The sequence below is a fragment of the Vipera berus genome (assembly GCF_964194415.1).
Source record: "Vipera berus genome assembly, chromosome: W".
In the NCBI taxonomy this organism is placed as follows: Eukaryota; Metazoa; Chordata; class Lepidosauria; order Squamata; family Viperidae; genus Vipera; species Vipera berus.
Window position 1 is genome coordinate 24,775,079 of NC_138210.1, and position 27,721 is coordinate 24,802,799.

Genomic DNA, 27,721 nt, shown 5'->3' on the forward strand with positions numbered 1-27,721 from the left:
TTGGATGGTCACGGATGGACTCTTGTATTATCGTGACCGGCTCTATGTTCCAGGAGGGCCACTCAGGGGACTCATCCTTAGCCAGTGTCACGATAACCCGGCGGCGGGGCATTTTGGCCTGTTCAAGACCCTGAACCTGGTCTCCCGTACCTTCTGGTGGCCCCGAGTCCGACACGACGTCCAGTCCTATGTTACCTCCTGCATCCCATGCAGGCAGGCCAAGTCAGCGACAGGGGCCCCGCCTGGATTACTGCAGCCTTTGCCAACACCCAAAAGAACCTGGGGGGCTGTGTCCATGGACTTTCTGACGGATTTACCCCCATCCTCTGGTTTTACGACAGTGTATGTGGTGGTGGACATGCTGACCAAGATGGCGCACTTCATCCCCTGTCGCGGCTTACCGTCAGCCCGCGCCACTAGTCGTATGTTCATTCATCAGGTGTTTCGGCTGCACGGCCTCCCTGATAGAGTCGTCTCTGATAGGGGGGCCCAGTTTACAGCCCGCTTCTGGCAGGAGTTGATGCATGCGTTGGATATCAAGATTTGCCTCTCGTCCGCGCATCATCCTCAAACTGACGGGGGAACCGAGAAGGTCATTGGTATCCTGGAACAATATCTGCGCTGCTACGTCAATCTGCAGCAAAACAATTGGGTGGACTATCTGGCCATAGCTGAGTTTGCATTTAACAATTTGCAGCATACCTCCACACAGATGACACCGTTCTTGGCCAATGTGGGATATCACCCCCGGTTTTTCCCCCTTTCTCCCGTGGAGTCACCGGAGCCGGCAGCGAACGACTTCATGGCAGAGTTACAGGCGATCCATCGATTGGTGCGACGTCAGTTAGAGAAGGCCAAGGCCGATTACAAAAGATTTGCTGATCGGTCAAGACGGGATACGCCTCCACTATCAGTGGGAGATCGGGTCTGGTTGTCCACCAGGAACCTACCGTCAACACGGCCGGTGAGAAAGTTAGATCACCGATATTTGGGACCGTTCCCAGTCGAGGCTGTCATCAATCCGGTCGCCTATCGCTTAACTCTGCCACGTTCCCTGCGCGTGCACCCAGTCTTTCATCGGTCTCTGTTGGTCCCCGAGCAACCGGCCTGTCCACTCCGCCGAGCGGAACCTCCCCCATCAGGACCTCGTGATGGACGCAGCAGCCCCGAGTACGAGGTCGCCAGCATCAGGGATTCCCGTTGGCTGAAAGGTCGTTTCCAGTACCTGATTGAATGGAAAGGTTACGGACCAGAGGACTTCACCTGGGAAGACGCGACCGCCGTTCATGCCCCTGCGTTAGTGACCGCTTTTCATGAACAATTTCCATCCCGACCGCATCCGGATCGGCAGACCCGGGGGAAGGGCCCTGCGGTGCGGGATAGTGTTGTGATTCAGGGTCACCCTGTGGGTTCGGCAGTTGGGTCAGACGAATCAGAGGAGGAGGGGGGTGTTGAAGACCTTGCTGAGGGGGTTGAAGATCTTGCTGATGATAGCCCTCAGGCAGGCCCCTCCCACTTGGTCACCATGGAGACCCAGCTGTGTGAGCCTGACAGTGTGGATGAAGATGACCCACAGCTGGCCCTGTTCAAGGACGCCCGACGCAGGAGGCAGTCAAGTAGGAGTAAACCGAGGAAGGCTGTGGGGCTTCTCGGAAGGAGGCAGAGAGAGGCCACGCCCTGAACTCTTTATAAAGGGAATGTTTGGGGAGGGCTGGTTTGCTGAAAGCAACCGCTCAGATAGTGTTTCAAAGCTCCGGTATCTTGGTTCGTGTCTTGTTTGTTTTTGTAATAAATTTGGCAGACGTATTCCAGCCTCTTGCCGTCTGTAAAGGGGTTGCCTTTTCTGCAAGGCCGGTAGCAGGCTGGTACAGAACACATACATACATACATACATACACGCCCCGGACCTCGTACGGGCCTTCCACAACCAGTTTCCATCCCAACCACATCCGGACTGTCAGACCTGGGGGAAGGGCCATCGGGTCGTTCTCCCCTTCGTCGTCGCTGTCGAAAGAGGGTAGAACTGCGGTGGATCCAGTCTGAGTTCTGGCGGCCTCCTGTGTGGGGGATGTGACCTGGACAACAGGTTCCTGTGTCATCCGGTTGGATTTCTCTCCCTTTAGCCACTGTGCAGTTTTCTTTCTCACTGCTGGTCCTAGTCTGTTCTGCTCTTGGGGGAAGGGGACTGGGCATTTCGCTGCTCAATGTCCCTGCTGTCCAAATCGGAAACACTTAATTGCCGGGTCTACTGGTGGCTTGTGTCTTTCAGCCCTCACAGTAGTTGGAGATCTTCGTGGGGGTGAGTGTCATTCAGGTTGTTCTGACCTTGGCTCGGGTTGAGGTAGGAGAGGCTTCTTATAGCGGGCGAGCTGAACATCTAATTTCACTGCTGCCTGGTACCATTCATGCAGTTAGTGAGGTACAGCTCGGTAGATACATGCCAGAGAACCTCTTTCTAAAAAGTTGAATTATGGATTGTTCAGGCCATCTCTCTATCCGACCGGCCAGCTTTCGAAACTCCCGCACGTACTCCAGGGCAGGCCAGCCAGCTTGCTTTATCTTATGGATTTGCTCTTCTGCTCTGAGGGTGATAGATGGGTCCTCAAACCTTTCCCTCAGCCCTAGGAGGAAAAGGAGGGGGTCCTCCAATTCAGGGGCCTGCTCGTTATATAAATTGTTCAACCATTTGGATGCTTCTCCCTCTAGGCTGGACGCACTCACATCGACTATAGCACCTGGGTCCGGGTAGAGATGGGCCCAGCTATTCAAATGAGAGCATACGTGGTTGAGGAAGAAAATCAGTTTCTCTGGGTCCCCATCAAAGATTGCTCTGAAGGGTGGGCTCATTATTGGTTGCTGGGGCCCCCATTGCTGCTGGCCCCACCCTGGTTGTTGGTTAAATGGTTGCGGGGGCCCCACTGCTGTTGTGTCTCCAGTTGCGGCTGGCCCCACTGTGGTTGCTGATTTAATGGCTGCCAGGGTCCCCACTGCTGCTGGCCCCACTGGTCCTGTTGTACGTTCAGGGGTTGCACGTTTGGGTCCTCCTGCTGCCACCCTTGCTGTTTTCCTCCCACCAGCTCCTGCACCACACCCAGCTGTTGCAATGCTTCTATTAGCTGGGGCAAGCTCAGAGGTTGTTAGCCTTTCACTTGTGGGGGCTTCCCAACCTCTCATTGCTGCAGAGGCCCCAGGCTGGGGTCCTCTGTCTCTATGGGTCTGGCGGGCTTGGCAGAAGACTCCTGGGTCTGGCAGGCAGTCTGATCTGCAGACAGGATTTTCCACTTGCCCAGATTCTCAGTGGCTGAAGATCTGACATCTCCTCCCCATTCTGCTTCTGGGGCCTCTTGCCGCACAGTCTGGCCTCCGTATTCTCTATTGGAGTGGTTCCAGCTTGACAACGAGATAAGCTCAGTTATCTCCTGAGGTTTGGAGATCAGCCCAAATTCATCTTCCCACAGAAAACTATTATTTCCTCTTCAGAAGTTTCGCCAGGACTTCCTGGTGGCAAGGCTCCGTTGATGGCAGCTGTTTCGGCTGTCAGCCCCGCTGTCTCCGTAGAGCCGCCTAAAACAGCGCCGATCAGCTGTTTGGCGGCTTGGAAGCCCGCTCCTCGGGAGAAGAGGAGGGGGTGAGCGCCCAGGCAGGGGTAGAGCTCCCCCAGACCGCCAGAATTGAAACTCTGGTGGTTGAAGGGTTGAGCGCCCCCGAAGCCTGAGTTTGCTCCGGACTCCGGGACGCCTCTGCTCCAAGGCTTTGGAGCAGAGCAGGACACTGCAACCATCCCTGCCAGCGAGAGTGAATTTTGGATTACTTGGATGCAGGCAGAGCTGTGTAGGAGAATGCTGTCAGAGCAAGTATTTGAACTTTAACTCAGTAAACTTTGTGGAGACTTTTAAGTGGAGCGGAAAGTAAAAGTGCGCAATAGAATTAAGTGGGTGAAAATGGCTGCCAAGTCAACTAAAGTTCCTAGAAGCGCGGGGGCTTCGCCAGTTCAGCAATTTTCATTACAGGCTTTAATGCCCCCCCTCCGGCACCTGCACCCGCACCAGCCTTGACAATAAAAGATCTGCAGGATGTTTTGCAAGAGGCTTTGAAAAAGCAATCTCAGCAATTAGCTGAGCTTATTGAGGAGAAGAATACAGAAATAAGGGCAGACATCTTACTTGCATTTCAAGGCATGGCTGTTTGTATTGAACGTCTGGATGAGAAAGTGGAAGAACTTAGTCAAAATAATATGAGATTAGATGCCAAAATGATGGATGCTGAAACAGTGATGGAAAAGATTGATGACGATTTATTATTGGTCCAGCATAGAGAGATGGAGTTTGCTGTGAGAATTAGAGGGTTGAAGGAAGACCCTAAGGAAAATTTGAAAAAAGTAGTTTCAGAAGCTCTTGAACAGGTTCTGGGGCGCTCAGCAGAAGATATTATGGTGGATATAGATAAAATATTTCGTGTTAATTCCTGGATTGCAAGACAAAGGAAGCTACCTAGAGATGTGGTGGTTTATTTTACAAAGAGAGCAATTAGAAATTAGGTTATTCAAGCCTTTTATAATAATAAATTTACAGTTGCAGAGCAAGAAGTTTTAATTTTGAAAGAGATCCCTCCAAGAATTTTAAGGAGAAGGAAAGAATTTGCTTTTCTGGCAGAAGAATTAAGAAGACGGGATATCCAGTTCAGATGGGAGATCCCAGTAGGTATGTTGGTGATGCACGCAGGCACGAGATACCGTCTTCTCACAGTTTTACAGGCACGTGATTTTTATGCCAATATTTTGAAGGCAGGCCCCATACCACTTCTGGAATCTAAAAGGAAGAATGGCGAAGGAGAGCGTCAACCACAAAGTGAGAGTATACAAGGTGCTGAAGGAGTTACGCAGTTGAAAGTTGGAGAATTCCAGAAAGCTACAGGAGTGGATCAGATTTCAGTGCCAACGTAGGAGGTCAGAGACCAAAGAATGACACGCGCTGCAGCTAGACGAATGAGACAAGAGCAAGAACAGCAGAGAGTTATGATTGCATCTCAAAAACTTACTTACAGTGAAGCAGTGGGAGGAGCGAAGCCAAAGAGAGTGCAGGTGATGTTGGAAGAGGCGCTCCAAAAGCTTCAGGTCGCAAAAGATGGCGACAAAGCTTCTAACCTGGAATGTTAATGGTCTAAATTCACCACATAAGAGAAAGAAAGTATTTCAATATCTAAAGTAATTTAAAAATGATGTTATTTGCTTACAGGAAACACATATTCGAGCGGCTGATCAAAAGTACTTGGTAAACTTTAGGTTCGGCACACAGTTTATTGCTTCTGCGCCTGATAAGATAAATTGCCTAAATCCTTTTTTCAGATGAAGGATGACTTGGAATTGAGAGATGTTTGGAGAGAAAGGAACTTGCAAGAAAAAGACTTTACTTTTTTCTCCGACAGGCATCAATCTTTCTCCAGGATTGACTTTGTATTAATTACTAATGATTTTTTTCTAGGATTAAGAAGATCAAGATTTGTCCAAGAACTATATCTAATTATAGTCCAGTATGGTTGGAGATAGAGAAAGATAATGGAGACAGACGGTCTTGGTGTTTAAATGAAAATTTGTTTAGATACCAGGAAAATGTGGAAGAGTGTAAAAAGCAGATGAAAGAATTTTTTAAAATTAATATGCATAAAGGTACTTCTATTGAGATGGTTTGGGATGCAAGTAAAGCTTATATGAGAGGTGTATTAATATATTTGAACAATAAACATAGACGTAAATTGGAATTTAGGAGGAAAGAATTAGAGGATGAAATTAAGGAAAAAGAAAAGGCTTTAATTCTGAATCCATCTGATGGGAAGATCAAAGAGGTAATTACTTTACTAAGGGGTCAGTTTGATATGTTAATGGCAGATCAAGTGGCAACTAACCTACGGTATGCTAGACACAACACTTTTTGTAATGCTAATAAATCGGGTAGATGGTTAGCTTACTTGTTAAGGAAGAAGCAAAGAGCTTGCAATATAGATAGAATAGAACATAAGGGTAAAGTAGTGTATCAGCAGAATCTTATTAAAAAGACTTTTGTTGATTTTTACTCTAAGTTGTATGCTAGAGATAAGATTAGAGATGTAGATATAGATGGATATTTGATGACAGCTAATATTCCTGTTCTTACGCAAGAACAAAAGGAAGGGATGAACCAATTGATAACTGACGAAGAAATTTTTCTAGCGATTAAACAATTAAAAGTGGGTAAAGCACCGGGAACTGACGGTTTGACTGCCGTTTATTATAAAAATTTACAGTTAGAAATGGTGGAACCTTTAAGAGAATTGTTTAAGACAATTCAATTGGGAGGAGGGGTGTCTCCATCGTGGAAAACTGCCTTTATTTCGTTGATCCCGAAGGAAGATCAGGATGCTACCCAAGCCAAAAACTACAGACCAATATCGCTTTTAAATACTGACTATAAGATATTTGCAAAACCTTTAGCCAACAGATTAATGAAGGTAATGCAACAAGTGATTCATAGTGATCAAACTGGATTTATAAGTGGCAGACAAATGAAGAATAATGTGAGACATATTGTAGATCTATTGGAATTCTTGGAAAGAAATAATCAGATCCCCGCAGCGTAGATCTTTTCGGATGCTGAAAAAGCTTTTGATCAATTGGACTGGCAATTTTTGATGAAAGTATTAGAGAAGATGGAATTTGGGGAAATTTTTTTACAACCTATTAGGGCAATATATCAGAAGCAAACAGCTCGTATAATAGTAAATAACAGTTTGACAGAATCATGCAATATTGAAAAGGGTACAAGACAGGGGTGTCCGCTGTCACCTTTATTGTTTGTTTTAACATTGGAAATATTACTGATTAAAATACGAGATTCAAATAAAATTAGGGGAATTCAAATAAGAGATCAGGATTACAGATTGAGGGCGTTTGCGGACGACCTGGTTATTACAGTAACTCAGCCGGATTATTCAGTTGTAGAATTGATGGAGATAATAATGTTATATGGGAAAGTTTCTGGATTTAAGATAAACACACAAAAAACTAAAATATTGTCTAAGAACATGACTGTACCACAAAAGGCTGCTCTAGAAGAGCTAACGGGATTTGAAATAGTTAAAAAGATTCAATATTTGGGGATATATCTGTCAGCCTCAAATGTGAAGTTATATAAAAATAATTATGAAATGTTATGGGGAAAAATACAAAAAGAATTAGATAGTTGGAAAAAATTACAATTGTCTTTATTGGGAAGAATTGCAGCAGTGAAGATGAATGTTTTGCCAAAATTTTTGTTTTTGTTTCAAATGATACCTATACTTAAAAAGGATTTAAATTTGGAGGAATGGCAAAAAGGAATTAATAAATTTGTCTGGGCAGGGAAAAAGCCACGAGTTAAATTTAAGATAATGCAAGATACGCGTGAAAGAGGTGGTCTTAAAATGCCTAATTTTAAATTATATTATGAGGCTGCTGCCTTGTCATCGATAAGTGACTGGTTTAATTTAACACAAGGGAGATTATTAAATCTTGAGGGTCATGATTTGTTATTTGGTTGGCATGCATATTTATTGTATGATAAGAAAGTGGATAATGTGTTTAAAATACATATTTTAAGGTATGCTCTGTTGCGAGTTTGGAAAAAGTATAGATATAAGTTAAATTATAAGATACCAATTTGGGCAATACCTAAACATGCAATAGAAAATATAAATGTGGGATTCAAACAGGATGAGACTACATATAAGGAAATTTTAAGTCTAGAAAGGAATGTATGGCAATTAAAGCCATATAATATTTTAAAAGAAGAAAAGATTGTACAAACTTGGTTCCAGTATGGGCAATTACAGGCAAGATGGAAAGAGGACCAGAAAGCTGGCTTTTCGATGACTGATGAAAATTTGGTAAAACAAATTAGAGATCAAGGTCAAGCACATATTAAAAGGATATATAATGCATTGATAGAAATTGACTCAGAAACAGAACTTGTTAAAGATTGTATGATAAAGTGGGCCCAGAATTTTCAAGAAGTTATAACAATGGATACTTGGGAAAGGATTTGGGTTAGAAATGTTAAATTTACACAGGCCCAAAACTTAAGAGAGAATTTTTATAAAATGTTTTATAGGTGGCACTTAGACCCTAAAAAATTAGCAAGCATGTATCCGAACTGCCAGCCCAAATGTTGGAGGTGTGGTTGTGAGGATGCAACATATTTTCATATATGGTGGACTTGTAAAAAGGTTAAAGCCTTTTGGATTAACATTTGGTGGAATATTGTATTTAAAAATTGTAAAACTTTTCAATAAAAAAGAAGTTTCGCCAGCAATCAGGCCTTCTCTTGCCATCTTGAGGATTCTTCCCTGAATTTTTGCCAGTTTATCTCTCTTACCGGAGACACCGGCGGGGGTTCAGGACCCACCTTTGAAAGAAAGGATATTCTGGCATGATGTCATGGTTCTGATGAATGAGACAAATCAAACAAATTGCAGGCATATTATTTATCTAAAAAGTCTTAGTAATGAAACAAAACATCAGCACTCATGGAGGGATGCCAGAATCTGAAATCTCCTCCCCCCAAACCCATCATAACACACACACAATCCCCGCCCTTATCTACACATCATAAATCACATTATCCAATTAGTTTTACATATGAGGTTTCACTTCCCATTCTGTACGCGGACTTTTGCAAACTTATCACAACTTCCGAGTGATTCCTCCCTCCCAAATGAAGCAATTAAAATAACAGGCTGTCTCTTATATTGTCAGTGCAAAAACATGTCAGTGTTTGCAGCATTGACAAAGCGGCTATTTTGAGAAGATAAGAAATAGCCGCACACAGAAAGGGAAGTGAAACTTCATATGTAAAACTAATTGGATAATGTGATTTATGATGTGTAAACAAGGGTGGGAATTGTGTATGATACGATGGGCTTAGGGGAGGAGATTTCAGATTCTGGCATCCATCCATGAGTGCCGATGCTGCGTTTCTTTATTAAGACTTTTTAGATAAAAATGCCTGAATTTTGTTTGAACTGTCTCATTAATCGGAACCATGACATCATGCCAGAATCTACTTTCTTTCAAAGGGGAGTCCTGAGCCCCCACCGCTGTCTCCGGTAAGAGAGATAAGCTGGGAAAGATTCAGGGAAGAATCCTCAGGATGGAAAGAGAAAGCCTGGCTGCTGGCGAAACTTCTGAAGACCGAGTAATAGATAGCTTGCTGTGGGAAGATGAGTTTGGGCAGATCTCCAACCCTCAGCAGCTAAGTGTGCGTATCTGGTCATCAGGCTGGAACCACTCCAGTGGAGACTACAGAGGCCTTGAGGCTGCGCTGCCAGAGGCCCCAGAAGCAGAATGGTGGAGAGATTCCAGGCCATCTGCCACTGAGAATTTGGGTGAGTGGAACATCCTGTCTGCAGACCAGACAGCCTGCCAGCCCCAGGAGTCCTCTGCCAAGCCCTCCAGACCCACAGAGACAGAGGACCGCAGCTTGGGGCCTCTGCAGCAATGGGAGGTTGGGGAACCCCCACAAGTGAAAGGCCAACAACCTCTGAGCTTGCCACAGCTAATAGAGGCCTTGCAACAGCTGGGGGTGGTGTCGAAGCCTGGAGATCAGAAGCTGGTGGGAGGAAAACAACAGCAAGGGTGGCAGCAGCAGGGCCCGAACGTGCAACCCCTGGACATACAGCAGGAACAGTGGGGGCAGCAGCAGTGGGGGCCCTGGCAGCCGTTAAATCAACAGCCTGGATGGGGCCAGCAGCAACTGGAGACACAACAACAGCAGTGGGGGCCTCAGCAACCAATGATGAGCCCACCCTTCAGAGCAAGCTTCGATGGGGACCCAGAGAAACTGATTTTCTTCCTCAACCAAGTACACTCTCACTTGAATCGCTGGGCTCATCTCTGCCCGGACCCAGGTGCCATGGTCGATGTGATTGCATCCAGCCTAGAGGGAGAAGCATCAGAATGGTTGAACAATTTATATAACGAGCAGGCCCCTGAATTGGAGGACCCCCTCCTTTTCCTCCTAGGGCTAAGGGAAAGATTTGAGGACCCATCCGTCGCCCTCAGAGAGGAAGAGCAAATCCACAAGATAAAACAAGCTGGCCGGCCTGCCCTAAAGTACGTGCAGGAGTTTCGAAACATGGCCAGTCGGATAGAGAGATGGCCTGAGCAATCCATAATTCATCTTTTTAGAGAAGGGTTAGACGACCACCTTTCTCAGGCATGTACAGTTGCAAGAAAAAGTATGTGAACCCTTTAGGATTACGTGGAGTTTTGCATGAATTGGCCATAAAATGCGCTCTAAACGTCATGTAAATCACAACAATAGAAAAACACAGTCTGTTTAAAATAATACTACACAAACATTAGCTGTTGTCATGTTTTAATTGAACATAAGATGGAAACATTCACAGTGCAGGGTGGAAAAAGTATGTGAACCCCTAGCCTAATGACTTCTCCAAGAGCTAATTGGAGCCAGGAGTGAGCCAACCTTGACTCCAACCAGTGTGATGATATTGGATGTGTTGCTGACAGCTGTCCTGCCCTTTAAAAACACCTGTTTTGGGTTTACTGGTCTCAAGAAGCACTGTCTGATGTGAACCATGCCTCGCAGAAAAGAGCTCTCAGAAGACCTACGATCAAGAATTGTTGACTTGCATGAAGCTGGAAAGGAATACAAAAGTATCTCCAAAAGCCTTGATGTTCATGTGTCCACGGTAAGACAGACTGTCTACAAATGGAGAAAGTTTAGCACTGTTGCTACTCTCCCTAGGTGTGGTTGTCCTGTAAAAATGACTGCAAGAGCACAGCGCATAATGCTTAATGAGGTAAAGAAGAATCCTAGAGTGTCAGCTAAAGACCTACAGAAATCTCTGGCACATGCTAACATTTTTGTTGACACATCTACAATAAGGAAAACATTAAACAAGAATGGAGTACATGGGAGGACACCACGGAGGAAGCCATTGCTGTCCAAAAAAAATATTGCAGCACGTTTGAAGTTTGCAAAAGAGCACCTGGATGTTCCACAGCACTACTGGCAAAATATACTGTGGACAGATGAAACCAAAATTGAGTTGTTTGGGAAAAACACACAACACTATGTGTGGAGAAAAAAAGGCACAGCACACCAACATCAAAACTTCATCCCCACTGTAAAACATGGGGGAGGGAGCATCATGGTTTGGGGCTGCTTTGCTGCCTCAGGGCCTGGACGGATTGTTGTCATTGATGGGAAAATGAATTCCAGAGTTTATCAGGACATTTTGCAGGAAAACGTACGACCATCTGTCCGCCAACTGAAGCTCCACAGAGGATGGGTGCCCTCCGCTTCCCAGACACTTGATCAGTGGGTGAGAGGGTGGGAAGAGGTTTGGAGAAACACGAAAACGGTGTTAAAAAAGACTTCTGAGACTTATTAAAAACAGGCTGATAAAAAGAGGGCTCCCCAAAGAACATTCCAAGTTGGGGAAAAGGTTTATCTGTCAACTAAATATTTACATCTCAAATTACCCAGGAAGAAATTGGGACCTTTTAGAGAAGGGACCTTTGGGAAAAATTCACCCGGTTTTCCATTGTAGCTTACTGAAACCTTTTCAGGCCTCCAGTTTAAGACCTCCCCCTAAGAAGGCACCTGGACCCCTCTTAGTAGCAGGTCAGACCCATTATGAAGTGAAACGTATTCTTGACTCTAGCATCTTTTAGGGAAAATTGCAGTACCTAGTACAATGGAAGGGATACCCATTGTCTGAAGCCATTTGGGTGAAATCTAGTGATGTGAAAGCTGACAGACTTAACAAAAGGTTTTATGAGAAACACCCCAAGAAACCAAAAGCCAGCTCCTAACTTGTGTTTTTTTACATTACAGGATCTGTTCTTTTTGTAAGGGGGGGTGGATGTCAATGCTGCAAACATTGACATGTTTTTTCACTGGCAATATAAGAAGCAGCCTTTTGTTTAAACTGCTTCGCTTTGAATTACGGAAGGGAATGAAATGTCAAACGGCTATTTTGAGAAGATAAGAAATAGAAAGGGAAGTGAAACTTCATATGTAAAACTAATTGGATAATGTGATTTATGATGTGTAAATAAGGGTGGGAATTGTGTATGATACGATGGGCTTAGGGGAGGAGATTTCAGATTCTGGCATCCATCCATGAGTGCCGATGCTGTGTTTCTTTATTAAGACTTTTTAGATAAAAAAATCCTGAATTTTGTTTGAACTGTCTCATTAATCGGAACCATGACACATGGATCACTGCCTTGTTCCGGCGAAGGGACTTGCACAGCTCAAATAAACTATGAGCTAAGCCATGCAGGGCCACTCAAGACAGACAGGTCATAGTGGAGAGTTCTCACAAAACATGGTCCTCTGGAGAAGGAAATGGCAACCCAATCCAGTATCCTTACTAAAAAACACTATGGACAGTACCAAAAGGCTAAAAGATATAATGCTGGAAGATGAGCCCTTCAGGTCAGAAGGTGTCCAATATGCTACTGGGGAAGAGCAGAGGGCAATTAAAAGTAGTGCCAGAAAGAGTGAAGCGGCTGGGCCAAAGCTGAATGGACACTCAGCTGTGGATGTGTCTGGTGGTGAAAGGAAAGTCCACTGCTGTAAAGTACAATATTGCATAGGAACCTGGAATGTAAGACCTATGAATCAAGGTAAGCTGGATGCAGTCAAACATGAGATGGCAACATTGAACATCAACATCTTAGAAATCAGTGAACTAAAGTGGATGGGAATGGATGAATTTGATTCACATGACTGTTTTATCTACTACTCTGGACAAGAATCCCTTAGAAGAAATGGAATAGCTCTTGTAGTCAATAAAAGAGTGGGAAAGACAGTACTGTTCTGGGGTACAATTTCAAAAACAACAGAATGATCTCCAAATCCAAGGCAAACCATTCAACATCAGAGTAATCCAAGTCTATGCCCCAACCACTGATGCTGAAGAGGCTGACATTGACTGGTTCTATGAAGACCTACAACACCTTCTAGAACTAACACAAAATGATGTCCTTTTCTTCATAGGGAATTAGAATGCTAAAGTAGGAAGTCAAGAGGTAACTGCAATAAAAGGAAAGTTTGGCCTTGGAGTACAAAATGAAGCAGGGCAAAGGCTAACAGTTTTGTCAGGAGAACATGCTGATTGTGGCAAACATTCTTTTCCAACAACCCAAGAGGTGACTCTACACATGGACATCATCAGATGGTCAATATCTAAATCCAATTGATTATGTACTTTGCAGCCAAAGATGGTGAAGCTCTATACCAGGGCTTTTCAGCCAGTGGTACGGGTACCACCTGTGGTAATTGGCACCTGTAGTGGGGGAAGGGAATGAGCTGAACCGGTGGCAGCATCACACAAGCCTGAGCAAGAGATGGCTGGAGCTGCAGGGCTGTCAGGGCTCAGCGGAAGCACCAGGATCAGCGCCAGGCTCCAGCTGGAGCTCGGCGCTGATCCTGGCGCTTCTGCTGAGCCCAGAAGAAGCGCCGATCAGCTGGAATGTTGCAGCATCCCTAAGGTCTTGTGATTTACATTCAGATGCTTGGCAACTGATTCATATTTATAACAATCACAGTGTCCCAGGGTCATGTGAAATGACCAAAACCTGCTGCAACCACCCAGCAGAGGGGAGGAATAAAAACCAAACACCCCCACCACCCCCACTGCCAATCCTCAACAGAAATGCTTACAACAATGAAAACCTCGGGCAGGAGGAAGAGCGCTGCCAGGCGGGCAGGTAGGTGTCTTGCTCAGCTGTGGCTTGGGGGGCACTTTTTTCAGTGCCATTGTAACTTCAAACAGTCATTAAGCGAACTGTTGTAAGTCGAGGACTATCTGTACTACCTGCAAGTAGGGAAAGCCACTAGGCCAGCGGTCCCCAGGCCGCGGTCCACTACTGGACCATGGCCTAATTGGAATTGGGGGCCCCGAGCAACAGGCCAGCATGCACACACACACAGCTTAATTTGGGTGAGTGGTAGGCCGGAGCATGTGCACATGCATGCTCAGCGCAACTTGCACAAGTTGAACTATGTGCGCACATGCCAGCCTGCTGCTCACTCAAGTTGAGCTGCACACGCACCGGCCCACCACTCACGTGCCCCGATTCCCCTCTCCCCCCCCGGCCAGGCTGCCAAATCACAAAGGTTGGGGTCTGCTGCACTAGGGCATTCAGTGTGACCTAAATCATATCCCTTATGAGTATACAGTGCCAGTGATGAATAGATTTAAGGGATTAGGTCCATGTAACAACACTGCTCCATGAGTTGCATTGGCTGCCGGTCTGCTTCCTGGTGCAATTCAAGGTGTTGGTAATCACCTGTAAAGGCCTTCATGTGCCCCCCCCATGTGAGGTCAGCCCCAACCCTCCTGACCTTTCATAAGGGCCTAAAGACTTAGCTCTGCCAGTTAGCTTGTGGCCGCAATGGGGGAGCATCACAGTGGAGGTGGTTGATTGATTAACAACAGATCCCACCTCCCTCTGCCTGTGCCCTCCCGATCTGTAATTGGATCATTGTGTTTGTGGTTATTAATTTATCATCTATCTATCCATATTTTTACCTTTCATGATGGGCAGCCAATAAATGATAGATAGATAGATAGATAGATAGATAGATAGATAGATAGATAGATAGATAGATAGATAGATAGATAGATAGATAGATAGATAGATAGATAGATAGATAGATAGATGAACTATGGACAGGAGGCAGCAACTAAAACCATCCCAAAGAAAAAGAAATGCAAGAAAGTGAAGTGGCTATCTGATGAGGCCTTACAAATAGCTGAGGAAAGAAGGAAAGCAAAAGGCAAAGGAGAAAGGGAAAGATATACCCAACTGAATGCAGGTTTCCAGAGAACGGCAAGGAGAGATAAGGCTTTCTTAAATGAACAATGCAAAGAAATAGAGGAAAACAATAGAATGGGAAAGACTAGAGATCTCTTCAAGAAAATTGGAAATATCATGTCATGGCCCCATCGGAACCCAGGGCTGAGGAGGAGGAGATGGAGCTGGGGCCAATGGAGGGGGATAGCACAGTCCCTATGGCCCATGAGGAATGACCTGAGGACAAGGACGAGGCAGTTCCGGGTCCCTCAGGCCTCAGAAGAGTAGGCAGAGAGGAAGAGAGGGTGCAGGCTGACTGAGGAAGGGGGGAGGAGATGGAAAGGGCAGACAGCAGAGCAGAGGAGTGACAGAGCTCAGAAGTTGAGCAAAGGCCTCCCCCGCCCATTCCCTGAGCATGGAGAATGGAGAGGAGGCAGAGTCAGTGCAGGGTGACCCGACTACTTGGGAGGAGGGCGACCCGCCCCTCTTCATGAGAATCACCTGGAGAGTAGCATTTAAGGAGATGCCGTGAGGAGGGGCTTTTGTCGGGAATGAGTATTGTATTTTGTGGCAACACTGTCCACGGCTCCGAGAAGAACTTTGCTCCACAATCCTTGCTGTTGTGGACTTGTGTTTGATTCTTTGCCTTGATGTCTGCGGGCTAATGGCAACGCGGCTCTGTTCCAGGTTTTTGCTGCGTTCCCAGTGGACTCTGCATGCCGCAAAGTTCCAAGTCATCCATCATGAACTTTGCTGAGGTTGAGATCCTACCTTGCTCCCGTAGTGTTGCTGCTCCCTTGGACTTCCATTGCTAGGAAGTTGCACGGAGTATGTGCATTTGTGTGTGTTTGAGCCTTGCTCTTGGACTGTAGGTGTAAATTGAGTGCAGAGACTTTGGGAACGGAACAGGAATTGAAGGATTATGGGGATTCTGGGGGATGGTGGTGGAATAAACGCTGACAAGCCTCTGCCTAGAACGTGTTGCTTGCTCGCCAACCCTGGGTCATAACATATCAAGGGAATGTTTCATGCAAAGATGGGCATGATAAAGGACAAAAATGGTAGAGACCTAATAGAAGCAGAAGAGTTTAAGAACAGGTGGCAAGAATACCCAGAAGAACAATACAAGAAAGATCATAATGTTTCCTGATAACCACAATGGTATGATTGCTGACCTCGAGCCAGACATCCTGTAGTGCAAAGTCAAGTGGACCTTTAAGAAGCATTACCAACAATGAAGCTAGAGGTGGTAACGGTATTCCAGCCGAGCTATTTAAAATGCTAAAAGATGTTGCTGTTGCTGTTAAAGCGCTGCACTCAATATGCCAGCAAATTTGGAAAACTCAACAATGGCCACTGGGTTGGAAAAGGTCAGTTTACATTCCAATCCCAAAGAAGGGCAATGCCAAAGAATGTTCAAACTACCATATAATTGCACTCATTACACACGCTAGCAAGGTCCTGCTCAAAATCCTACAATCCTAAGCTTCAGCAATTTGTGAACCAAGAACTACCAGAAGTACAAGCTGGGTTTCGAAGAGGCAGAAGAAATAGAGAATACCTGTCTCTTGAGAAACCTGTATGCGGGCCAAGAAGCAACAGTTAGAACTGGACATGGAACAACTGATTGGTTCAAAATAGGGAAAGAAGTATGACATGGCTGCATATTGTCACCCTGATTATTTAACTTATATGCAGAGTACATCATGTGAAATGTCGGGCTGGATGAATCACAATCTGGAATTAAGATTGCCGGGAGAAATATCAACAACCTCAGATAGCCAGATGATACCACTCTAATGCTAGAAAGTGAAGAGGAACTAAAGAGCCTCTTGAGTGTGAAAGAGGAAAGTGCAAATGCAGAATGGGAACCTTGGCCATGCCTCCTTCTCCTACCTGTTGCCCTCTCTGCCCGGAGCCTCTGGCAGCTTAAAAAAAAAAGCCTGCAGAGCACTGGCTTCCATGTTTTCTTCCACCCTCCACTCCATTGCCTCTGCTCCTGGACTCTGGCCTCACACTGAATGGGGAGTTGGCCTGCTGCCCCATGCCAGATTTCCCCCCCCCAACAATGGCAGGAGTTGCACCAGCACCGTTTGCCTCCTTCCTGCCCCACGCCAGGCTTCCCCCACACACACACAATGGCAGGAGCCACGCCAGCCCTGCCATTCGCCTGCTGCCCCATGACACAGCCCCTGCGATCACCCATTGTACGCTGCCCCCCTGCAGCACCATGGCTGCTGCCTGCCACCCACCCAATTGGCTGGTGGCTATCTGTCTTGTGCAGCCAAAGGCCCGGGACAAAGGGGCCCATTCGCCAGGGAGACTGGCCAGGGGCAGGCCAGCTGATGAGGAATGCTGGAGGCAAATGGGCTGAGGCGGGAGAAGGTAGGAGAAGGAGGCGTGGCCAAGGGTGGGAGCTGAAGGATCCTAGACCCAGTGCAAATATTGTCTTGAAACACAACATTAAAAAAACTATGATTTTGGCATCTGGTCCCCTCACTTCCTGGCAAATGGAAGGGGAAGAAATGGAAGCAGTGACAGATTTTATTCTCTTGTGCGCCAAGATCACTGCAGATGGCGACTGCAGCCATGAAATTAAAAGACACATGCTCCTTTGGAGGAAAGCTATGGCAAACCTAGGCAGCATATTAAAAAGCAGAGACATCACCTTGCTGACAAAGGTCTGTATAGTCAAAGCTATGGTTTTCCCAGTAGTAATGTATGGCTGTGAGATTTGGACCATAAGGAAGGCTGAGCGCTGAAGAATTGATGCTTTTGAATTGTGGTGTTGGAGAAGACTCTTGAGAGTCCCTTGGACTGCAAGAACAAATCAGCCAATCCTAAAGGAAATCAACTCTGAATGTTCTTTGGAAGGACAGATACTGAAGCTGAAGCTAAAATACTTCGGCCACCAAACGAGAAGAGAGGACTCATTGGAAAAGACCCTGATGTTGGGAAAGACTGAAAGCAAAAGGCGAAGGGGATGGCAGAGGATGAGATGGTTAGATAGTGTTATTGATGCAATGAACATGAATTTGGGCAAACTCTGGGAGACAGTGGAGGACAGGGTGGACTGATGTCCATGGGATTGCAAAGAGTCAGACATGACTTAGTGACTGAACCAACAACATAAGTATAATGCCCTACAAATATGTCTCAGATGGTCTGATCTTCATATAGATTCTAAATTAAAAATAAACAGCTAAAAATTAAGGATATATTGAACTCTACTTACAATTCAACTGAAGGGTTTCAACTCAGTCTTACGTAACAGCAGAAGAATATCTTGTTGTTCCTCAGCCTTTTTTAAAAATTCCAGATGTTTTACAAAGTAGCAGGCCTGGCAATATGGAAACTTGGAAGTGGTTAGTCTGGGGGTGCCTGGAGTCCTTTTGTTGAAGTGATATATTTTTTTTTTGGCTCAAGATGGCGATGGCTGTTGCTTGAGTTCCGTGCTCCCTGCGAGGGGCTTCAAATGAGCTTTGGGGGAGGCACAACTGTGGTGGCGACCCGATGGAGAGGTTGGAGGGGCTGCCAGCAGTCGGGGGCCCGCTTTTGAGCGGCGTGAAGGCTCTTTTTGTCCTTTCATGATCCCGCTGGCCCGAAGATCGGCCGAGGCGTGGAGTGCCGGTTGTGGCGTCGCTGTTTCGAGAAATCAGCTGGTAGGCTCCCTTTTCTCTCGGAAGGCCTCCCAGCCCGAAGATCGCCCGAGGTGTATCCGCCCCATTTGGAGTGTTGTCGCCTCCAGATTCATCAGGGGGGCTTCCTTCTTTCTTCGGAAGGCCTTCCGGCTCGAAGATCGGCCCGAGGACCGGCCGAGGTGTGGTCGTGCGGCAGGGAGTGCTGCCATTTTTTGTGTACAGCAGGTGGGCTCCCTTCTCCTTTTGGAGGGCTTTTCGGCCCAAAGACACGTGGCCATGTCGTTTGGACTGCTGCCGCTTCCATCGATGGCAGTTGCTGTGCTGTACCTGGCTGCATTGGGACTCCTCCTTTTTGGGAGCCCTCTCGGCCCGAAGATCGGCTGGAAAATGACTTTGCAGCTGGGACAGTTGCTAGACGCTTTGGCTCTACGGAGATATGATCAGGGGGCAGGCACCCTTTTTAGTGGCGTGAAGCCCCCCTTCTCCGCTTCAGACGGCCTGTTGGGCCAAATGCCGGCTTGGATGTGCCCTTGCTGTCTGGCCTGCTGTCGGGCGTTTTCCGTTGAAGATGGTGGCTTGATGGTGGCTTGATGGCGTGTGGACCTTCCATGACATGGCCCTGATGTTCTGCTTGGTTGGGGAGGCCCTGGCTTGAGTTTCTTGGATTAGCTGACATATACTATCCTGGGCACGATGGACTGCCTTCTTAATGCCCGGTTGGCGGGAGTAGGGCAGAATATGAACATTGTCCCTACCCCGAAGACTTCCTTCTGCCAGTTGATATGGTACCGGATCACACCGTGGTGAGAGGGCGGCTGGATTGTTCATCAACCACCCACTGATGTGAGAGGTCAGTGGGATGGTTTTCTCTGGTACCCTGGACTTAGTCCACCTTGGTGGGCTTTCCTCAGCGGCGGTGAGAGAGCGGCTGCGGTTGCTCCACCTGGTCGACTCGGGTGAGAGCCGAGTTGAACTGGGCTGGGGGCTAAGATGCACATCCTGGCTTATAACATCACTTTAGTTATCTATCTGCTCATTGATTTATTGCCCTACGCAGCTGTTATTATGGTTCGTATACAATATTCTGGCACGGACTTGTATTTTATTTTATTTTTTTATTTTAATTCCATTTATACCCCGCCCTTCTCCGAAGACTCAGGGCGGCTTACAAGCTTAGCAGTAGCCTTCATTCTATGTATATGCCTGCTTGTTAGGGCTTTCACACACACCCCAAGCGGCATTATTACAAAGTCAGCTTAATTGCCCCCAACAATCTGGGTCCTCATTTACCTACCTCGGAAGGATGGAAGGCTGAGTCAACCTTGAGCCTGGTGGGATGCGAACCTGCACTAATTGTATGCTCTCAGGGGGGCTCCTCCCTCCTGGATACGACCTGTCGCCATGTCCCTTACTTCCCTCAAGGACGGGCCCAATTGTTGGGACCCCGAGAGGTGGCTGGGCTTAAATAGGGGCCTCTGGTGGAAATGCATTAAGAGGCCCCTTGTATGTTTTTTAGCCGGTTGTTTTAAAGGGTTAGGGAGTGGTGGGAATGGGAGGGTGGGGAGGGAATTGGGGTGGGCTTCATCAACCGGCTATCAGTCTGGGCCTATAATAGTTCCCGGTGAGATGGGGTTGGGGGCGTGGGCTTTTGGTTCCGTTGGTATGGGGGTGGGGTTAAAAATCCCCACGACGATTGGGAATGGCAGCAGGCGGTTACACGGAGGGCCGTATCAATATCCGGGACCGCGCCCCCGCTGTCTCCGAGTGGTGGCGTGTTCCGACCCTCCGGTTAGTACCCTTGTATCCGGGGGTGAGGGGGATCAGGACCCTGAGCTCAGACTGGTGTATTTTAATGCCAGATCCGTTGTGAACAAGGCTCCCCTCGTCCGGGAATTGATCGAGGAGGAACACGTGTATTTGGCATGCATTACAGAGACCTGGTTGGGCCCAGAGGGTGGTGTCCCTCTGGTTGAACTTTGCCCTCCAGGTTTCTGTGTGCTGCACCAGCCTTGGGCTCAGGGCAGGGGCGGTGGGGTGGCGGTGGTCGTACGGGAGACCTTATGTCCGCGGGAGACCACCATTGTCCAGATAGGCGGGAGTGAGTCCCTTCTCATGAGATGTGGCCCTTGGGCTCAGTTGGGCCTGTTGCTTACATACCTGGCGCCCAGCTGTGTGGCAACGGCCCTGCCTGAGCTACTCGACACCCTCTCAGGGTTGGCAGTGGAGTTTCCCAGACTTATAGATCTGGGTGACTTCAACCTGCCTTCCCTGGGAGGCTCGTCAGAGTTAGCTCGGGAGTTCATGGCTTCCATGACGGCCATGGACATGACCCAAGTAATTCAGGGCCCGACTCATGGGGCGGGTCACACCCTTGACCTGATCTTTCTATCTGGACAATGGTTGGATGATTTGGGAGGGGGCTCGCCAACTGCTGTCCCCCTGTCATGGTCCGATCATTATCTCCTGCGGCTGGTCTTCCATTGTGCCACCCCCCCGCTGCTGGGCTGTGGAACCGACCAGGTGGTTCCGTCCCAGGCGCCTAATTGACCCAGAACGGTTCCAGATGGCGCTTGGGTCCTTACCTGTCTCCCTCACTCACAGCCCGGTCGATGCCTTGGTGGATGCCTGGGAAAGGGCGGCCACTGAGGCACTCGACCGTGTTGTACCCTTGCGACCCCAGACTCGGCACAGATCCCGTTAGGCCCCATGGTTTTCCGTGGAGCTCCGGGAGATGAAGCATCGGAGACGGGGTCTAGAGAGCGGTTGGAGGTCCACCCGGTCTGAATCTGACCGATTGCGACTAAGAGCCTTTACAAGGTCTTACCTCGCTGCGATGAGGACGGCGAAGTCTAATTACTTCGCTGCCCTCATCGCATCCGCAGATAATCGTCCAGCCGCCCTGTTTAGGGTGACTCGCTCTCTCCTTAATCGGGAGACGAGGGAGGAACCCTTACAGGGACGGGCTGAGGAGTTTAGTCATCATCTGGTGGATAAAATCGCTCAGATCCGGACCGGTTTGGACTCTGACTGGGCAGAGTCTGGAATGGAGGAATCAAGCGGTCTTGAGCATGTTACCTGGACTGAGTTCGACCCTGTTTCCCCCGATGACGTGGACAGGATCATGAGGAGACTGAGTTCCACCACCTGTTTACTGGACCCGTGCCCCTCCTGGCTGGTCTATGCGGCTCGGGAGGAGACACGAGGCTGGTTCCAAGCAGTAATATCTGCTTCCTTGAAGGAGGGTACCTTTCCCACTGCTTTGAAGGAGGCGGTGGTGAGGCCCCTCCTCAAGAAGCCTGCCTTGGATCCGGCTGTTTTAAATAACTATCGTCCGGTCTCCAACCTTCGCTTTTTGGCGAAGGTTGTTGAGAGTGTGGTGGCGCATCAGTTCCCTCTGTTCCTGGAGGAAACGGATTATCTTGACCCGTACCAATCGGGTTTCAGCACGGAGCACGGAGACGGCATTGGTCGCACTGGTGAATGATCTCTGGTGGGCTCGGGACAGGGGATGTTCCTCTGTCCTAGTCCTTTTAGATCTCTCAGCGGCTTTCGATACCATCGACCATGGTATCCTACTGCGGCGCCTCAGGGGGTTAGGAGTGGGAGGCACTGTTCTACGGTGGTTCTCCTCCTACCTCCTGGGCCGCTCGCAGTCGGTGTTGACGGGAGGGCAGAGGTCCGCCCCGAGGTCTCTTGTTTGTGGAGTCCCTCAGGGGTCGGTTCTCTCTCCCCTCCTGTTCAAAATCTACATGAAACCCCTGGGCGAGCTCATTCGTGGTTTCGGGGTGGGGTATCATCAGTACGCTGATGATACCCAACTTTTTCTCTCCACCCCGAACCAACCCAGTGATGCACTCGACGTGATGTCCCGTTGCCTGGAAGCGGTCCGGGTTTGGATGGGGAGAAACAGGCTTCGTCTCAATCCTGCCAAGACTGAGTGGCTGTACATACCGGCATCTCGGATAAACCAGGTTGTTCCACCACTAACGATGGGGGGTGAGGTGTTACCCCCCGTCGATAGGGCTCGCAACTTGGGCATCCTCTTGGATTCACGACTCAATTTTGAAGATCATATAGGAGCCGTGACCAGGGGGGCTTTTGCCCAGCTTCGTCTGGTGCACCAGTTGCGGCCCTATCTGGACCGAGATGCCCTACGCACAGTCACCCATGCGCTCGTGACCTCCTGGCTAGACTACTGCAACACTCTCTACATGGGGCTGCCCTTGAGGACCACTCGGAGGCTTCAACTGGTGCAGAATGCAGCTGCGCGAGTTGTTATGGGAGTTTCCCGATACTCCCGTGTAACACCTCTTCTCCGTGAGCTGCATTGGCTTCCGGTTGCCCTCCGGGTGAAATTCAAGGTGCTGGTAATGACCTATAAAGCTCTCAATGGCTTGGGTCCGGATTATCTAAGGGAACACCTGCTGCCGGCATCAACTTCCCATCGTCCCGTGCGCTCCCACAGGGAGGGCCTTCTTAGGGTACCGCCGGTCAAGGAATGCCGGCGGGTTATCCCCAGGGGAAGGGCATTCTCTGTGGGTGCGCCGGCCCTTTGGAACCATCTTCCCACGGAGCTTAGGACTGCCCCCGACCTTCGCTCATTTCGCCGGGATTTCGAAACTTGGTTTTTTGAGCTGTCTGGCCCAGACTGAGGGGTTTTAATTATTTATTAATGGGGTTTTAGTTTAAATTCAGGGACTTAATTTAATTTTAGTTTTAATTGATTTTAACTTTGTATGTATGTATTTTTAATTTTTCCCTGTAAACCGCCCTGAGTCCTACGGGAATAGGGCGGTATACAAGTTTAAATAATAAATAAATAAATAAATATTGAACAAATTGTTTTTTTCAAAGTTTTTCAAATAAACATACATGTTGAATTATCTCCACCTAGATCAGCGGTCCCCAACCTTTCCAGCTTGGCAGCCTGGCCCAGCCGACCATGGGTGTGTGTGTGAGTGGCAGGCGAACGCACGTGTGCACCCTCCCCTCACACAAATGGAGCTTCGTGAGTGAGCGGATGGTGCTTCCGCTCACGCACAAAGCTCCACTCGTGGGAATGGAGCTTCGTGCGCAAGCTCCCTCCACTCACACAAATTCAGCTTCATGCAAACAGGGTACTTGTGCTCATGCACGAAGCTCCACTCGTGGGAATGGAGCTTCATGCACCAGTGCAAGCACCCTCTGCTCTCAAGTGTGGACCTGCACGATCTTGCCCAACGCTCGCACAAATGGAGCTTCACGTGCGCATGCTTGCCCTTTTCTCCCATGGCCTGGTTTCGAACAGGCTGCAGTCTGCTAGTTGGGGACCCCTGACCTAGATTATGGTACTTTGGGTTCTGTAGGATCTTAGACTAGACTGATTATATAGTTCTGTGACACAGTCATTCTTCAATGTAATGTTGAAGATCACATTATTTTAAGTGCCTTTTATTGTAATTTTTTGCATATATTCATTTATACATATTTTTCAGGTTCTGGATAACGTGATAAAATGGTAAACTTTGATTTTAAGACTAATGAAGATGAAATATTTTGATTAATAACTTACACTTTGCTTTCAGGTAACATTAAATTTCTACGCATTATATACCATAAGACCTGTTACAAAAGCAAAATCCCTTTTCTGTAAACAAACACATAGACCACATAAGCAATGAGAGTATTTTTATTGTTCCATTTAGCGTTTCTAATACCTTCATGCAGGATTTTTTTAATATATGTCTGGTTAAAACCTCACTAACCAGGGTAATATGATAAAAGATTTAGATTCTTAATTACTTTTACTCTTAATTACTTTTGTTCAAGTTCCCAAGTTCCTACACCTACAAAAGGATATACTGTAGTTAAGTTGGCAGTGAAACACAAGTTACTTAACTTTTCCACAGGTTGTATTTTTTTTCTTATATTAGAAAATTACACTTAAAGGCTGAAGTTCAGGGCATATTTTCTTGGGACTAGGACTTCTTGAAGAGAGCCAGGGTAGTGCAGTGGTTAAAGGCTCCAGGCTAGAAACCACGAGAACATGAGTTCTAGTACTATCTTAAGGAAGAAGACAGTTGGGTGACTTTGGTAAAGGACCTATTGAAAACTATGAATAATACTTTTACGTACAGGGGTATAATGTAGTACTAACAAATATGTGACAACAATACTCTCAAATCAAAGATTGAAATAAATTATGCTGGAGATACATCTTAATATTTAAATGTCCATTTTTAAACCTTTGTGTTTAATTAATACGGAAATTCATGTGTTAATCCTAAACCCTTTTAAACTTTATTTGCAGAAGATCCTTTTGATGACTTTTTTGGTAATAGAAGAGGGTCACGTGGAAACAGAAGCAGAGGTGGTGGTTCATTTTTCTCTGCCTTCAGTGCTTTTCCTGCCTTTGGGAGCGGTTTTTCTTCCTTTGATACTGGTAGGATGAACTTAATTACAATGTAGATATTAAAATGTTGACAATTATCAAAGGAATAAAACTTCACATATTTATACACAAGGTTTAAACTGCAGACCTGCAAAATGTGAGTCTGCCTTGGACACCATGTATGCAAGCTAGAATTATAGGAATCGACAACTAAAAGAGCAAGAATTGCTTAGGTGGGCCCAATAATTTGATCTTTCTACATTTATTTAAAGTTTGAACAGCCTTTGGTGCTCCAGAGTATTACTGATTTATACCATTTGGCAGCTCTGTCAAGCATGGGAATTAGCAATATTTGGATTTCCATAGGTTCCCCACTTTTCTAGCCCTTCAAATTATGTACAACATAAACTAAACTAGTCACATAATTTTCATTTTTACAAAATAGCGTTCTCCTGATTACTGTTTGTAGATCTATATTTGAGCAGTGAGGATAGATGTAGTTGTGTTTGGTGTAAACCACTATTATTTGAATTTTGAATTTTAATTTGAATTTTATTGAATTTATATACTGCCCTTTCCCGTAGGACTCAGGGCGGTTTACAGGGTATATAAAACATCAATACAAAAATTAAGAGCAATTTAAAAAGATTAAACTAAATCCCTGAAAAAATATAAAACCCCAGTTAAAACCCCAATTAAAACTCAGCCTGGGCCGGAAAGCTCGAAGAGCCAGGTTTTCAGGTCTCGGCAAAATGATCGAAGGTCGGGGGTAGTCCTAAGCTCCACGGGCAGCTGGTTCCAAAGGGCAGGCGCCCCCACAGAGAAAGCCCTCCCCCTGGGTGTTATCCGCTGGCATTCTTTTACCGGCGGCACCCTGAGAAGGCCCTCCCTGTGGGAGCGCACAGGACGAAGGGAACTTGATGCCGGCAGCAGGTGTTCCCTCAGATATCCTGGACCCAAGCCATTTAGGGCTTTATAGGTCATCACCAGCACCTTGAATCTCACCCGGAGGGCAACCGGAAGCCAATGCAGCTCGCAGAGCAGAGGTGTTACATGGGAGTAACGGGAAACCCCCATCAAAACTCGCGCGGCTGCATTTTGCACCAGCTGAAGCCTCCGAGTGGTCCTCAAGGGCAGCCCCATGTAGAGAGCGTTGCAGTAGTCTAAACGGGAGGTCATGAGCGCATGAGTGATTGTGCGTAGGGCATCTCGGTCCAGATAGGGTTGCAACTGGCGCACCAGGCGAACCTGGGCAAAATCCCCCCTGGTCACGGCTCCTATATGGTCTTCAAAACTGAGCCGCGAATCCAGGAGGACACCCAAGTTGTGAGCCCTATCAACGGGGGGGGGGGTAACACCTCACCCCCCATCGTTAAAGATGGAATAGTCTGGTTAACCCGAGATGCCGGTATGCACAGCCACTCAGTCTTGGCAGGATTGAGACGATGTTGAACAGGAGGGGAGAGAGAACCGACCCCTGAGGGACTCCACAAACGAGACGCCTCCTTGCCCTCCCATCAACACTGACTGCGAGCGGCCCAGGAGATAGAAGGAGAACCACCGTAAAACGGTGCCTCCCACTCCCAACCCCCTGAGACGCCGCAGTAGGATACCATGGTCGATGGTATCAAAAGCCGCTGAGAGGTCTAGTAGGACTAGGACAGAGGAACAACCCCTCTCCCGAGCCCGCCAGAGATCATTCACCAGCGCGACCAATGCCGTCTCTGTGCTGTGCCCGGGCCTGAAACCCGATTGGTACGGGTCCAGATAATCAGTTTCCTCCAGGAACAGGGGAAGCTGATGCGCCACCACACTCTCAACAACCTTCGCTAAAAAGCGAAGGTTGGAGACCGGACGATAGTTGTTTAAAACAGCCGGGTCCAGGGCAGGCTTCTTGAGGAGGGATCTCACCACCTCCTCCTTCAAGGCGGCGGGGAAGATACCCTCCTTCAGGGAAGCAGTTATTACTGCCTGGAACCAGCCTCGTGTCTCCTCCCGGGCCGCAAAAACCAGCCAGGAGGGGCACGGGTCCAATAAACAGGTGGTGGAGCTCAGCCTCCCCATAATCCTGTCCACATCATCAGGGGAAACAGGATCGAACTCAGTCCAGATAACATGCTCAAGACCGTCCGATTCCTCCACGTCAGACTCTGCCCAGTCCGAGTCCAAACCGGTCCGTATCTGAGCGATTTTGTCCGTCAGATGATGACTAAACTCCTCGGCCCAACCCTGCAAGGGATCCTCCCTCGCCTCCTGGTTAAGAAGGGAGCGAGTCACCCTAAACAGGGCGGCCGGGCAATTATCTGCGGACGCGATGAGGGCAGCGAAATAATTAGCCTTTGCAGTCCTCATCGCCGCAAGGTAAGACCTTATGAAGGTCTTATTTGTTATTTTGACTGTATTTTGAACATTTATTATTTAATATTCCTCAACATTAGTGAACAAATATGATCTTAAATAAATGGCCCGATAGTTCCAAACATTAGTCTCTCCATTAATCTAAAACAAAAATATAGGTGGGAAGCTGCTGTTGAGTTCTTGAATTAATGTGGTTCCTTTACCTGGGCCAAATACATTCTGTCACTTTTTCTTAACAGGTTGTACTTCATTTGGTTCCCTTGGCCATGGAGGCCTTACTTCTTTCTCCTCCACATCATTTGGTGGTAGTGGAATGGGTAATTTCAAATCTGTATCAACTTCAACTAAAATAGTTAATGGCAGAAAGATCACTACAAAGAGGTACAGTGATTTAAATTTAAATTTATTAGCAAGTTGTTAATACCCTTTTTTCCATTCAAAAGAAAACAAAACTACACAAATAGTAACTCTTTGTTTGACTCGTTTTTATGTTGTTATGTATCATTTTTT

General features: G+C 47.2%; 1 protein-coding gene across 4 annotated transcripts in view; it reads left to right on the top strand.

The window, feature by feature from the left end:
• Positions 1-27,721, top strand: part of LOC308676213 (dnaJ homolog subfamily B member 6-like) — a 216,584-nt gene that overhangs the window by 145,334 nt on the left and 43,529 nt on the right. For all 4 annotated transcript variants that reach the window (XM_081342000.1, XM_081342001.1, XM_081341998.1 and 1 more), the window contains exons 6-7: positions 24,773-24,904; positions 27,451-27,592. In XM_081342000.1, coding sequence (XP_081198126.1) covers positions 24,773-24,904; positions 27,451-27,592 — 274 coding nt within the window. The remainder of the gene's footprint in view (positions 1-24,772; positions 24,905-27,450; positions 27,593-27,721) is intronic.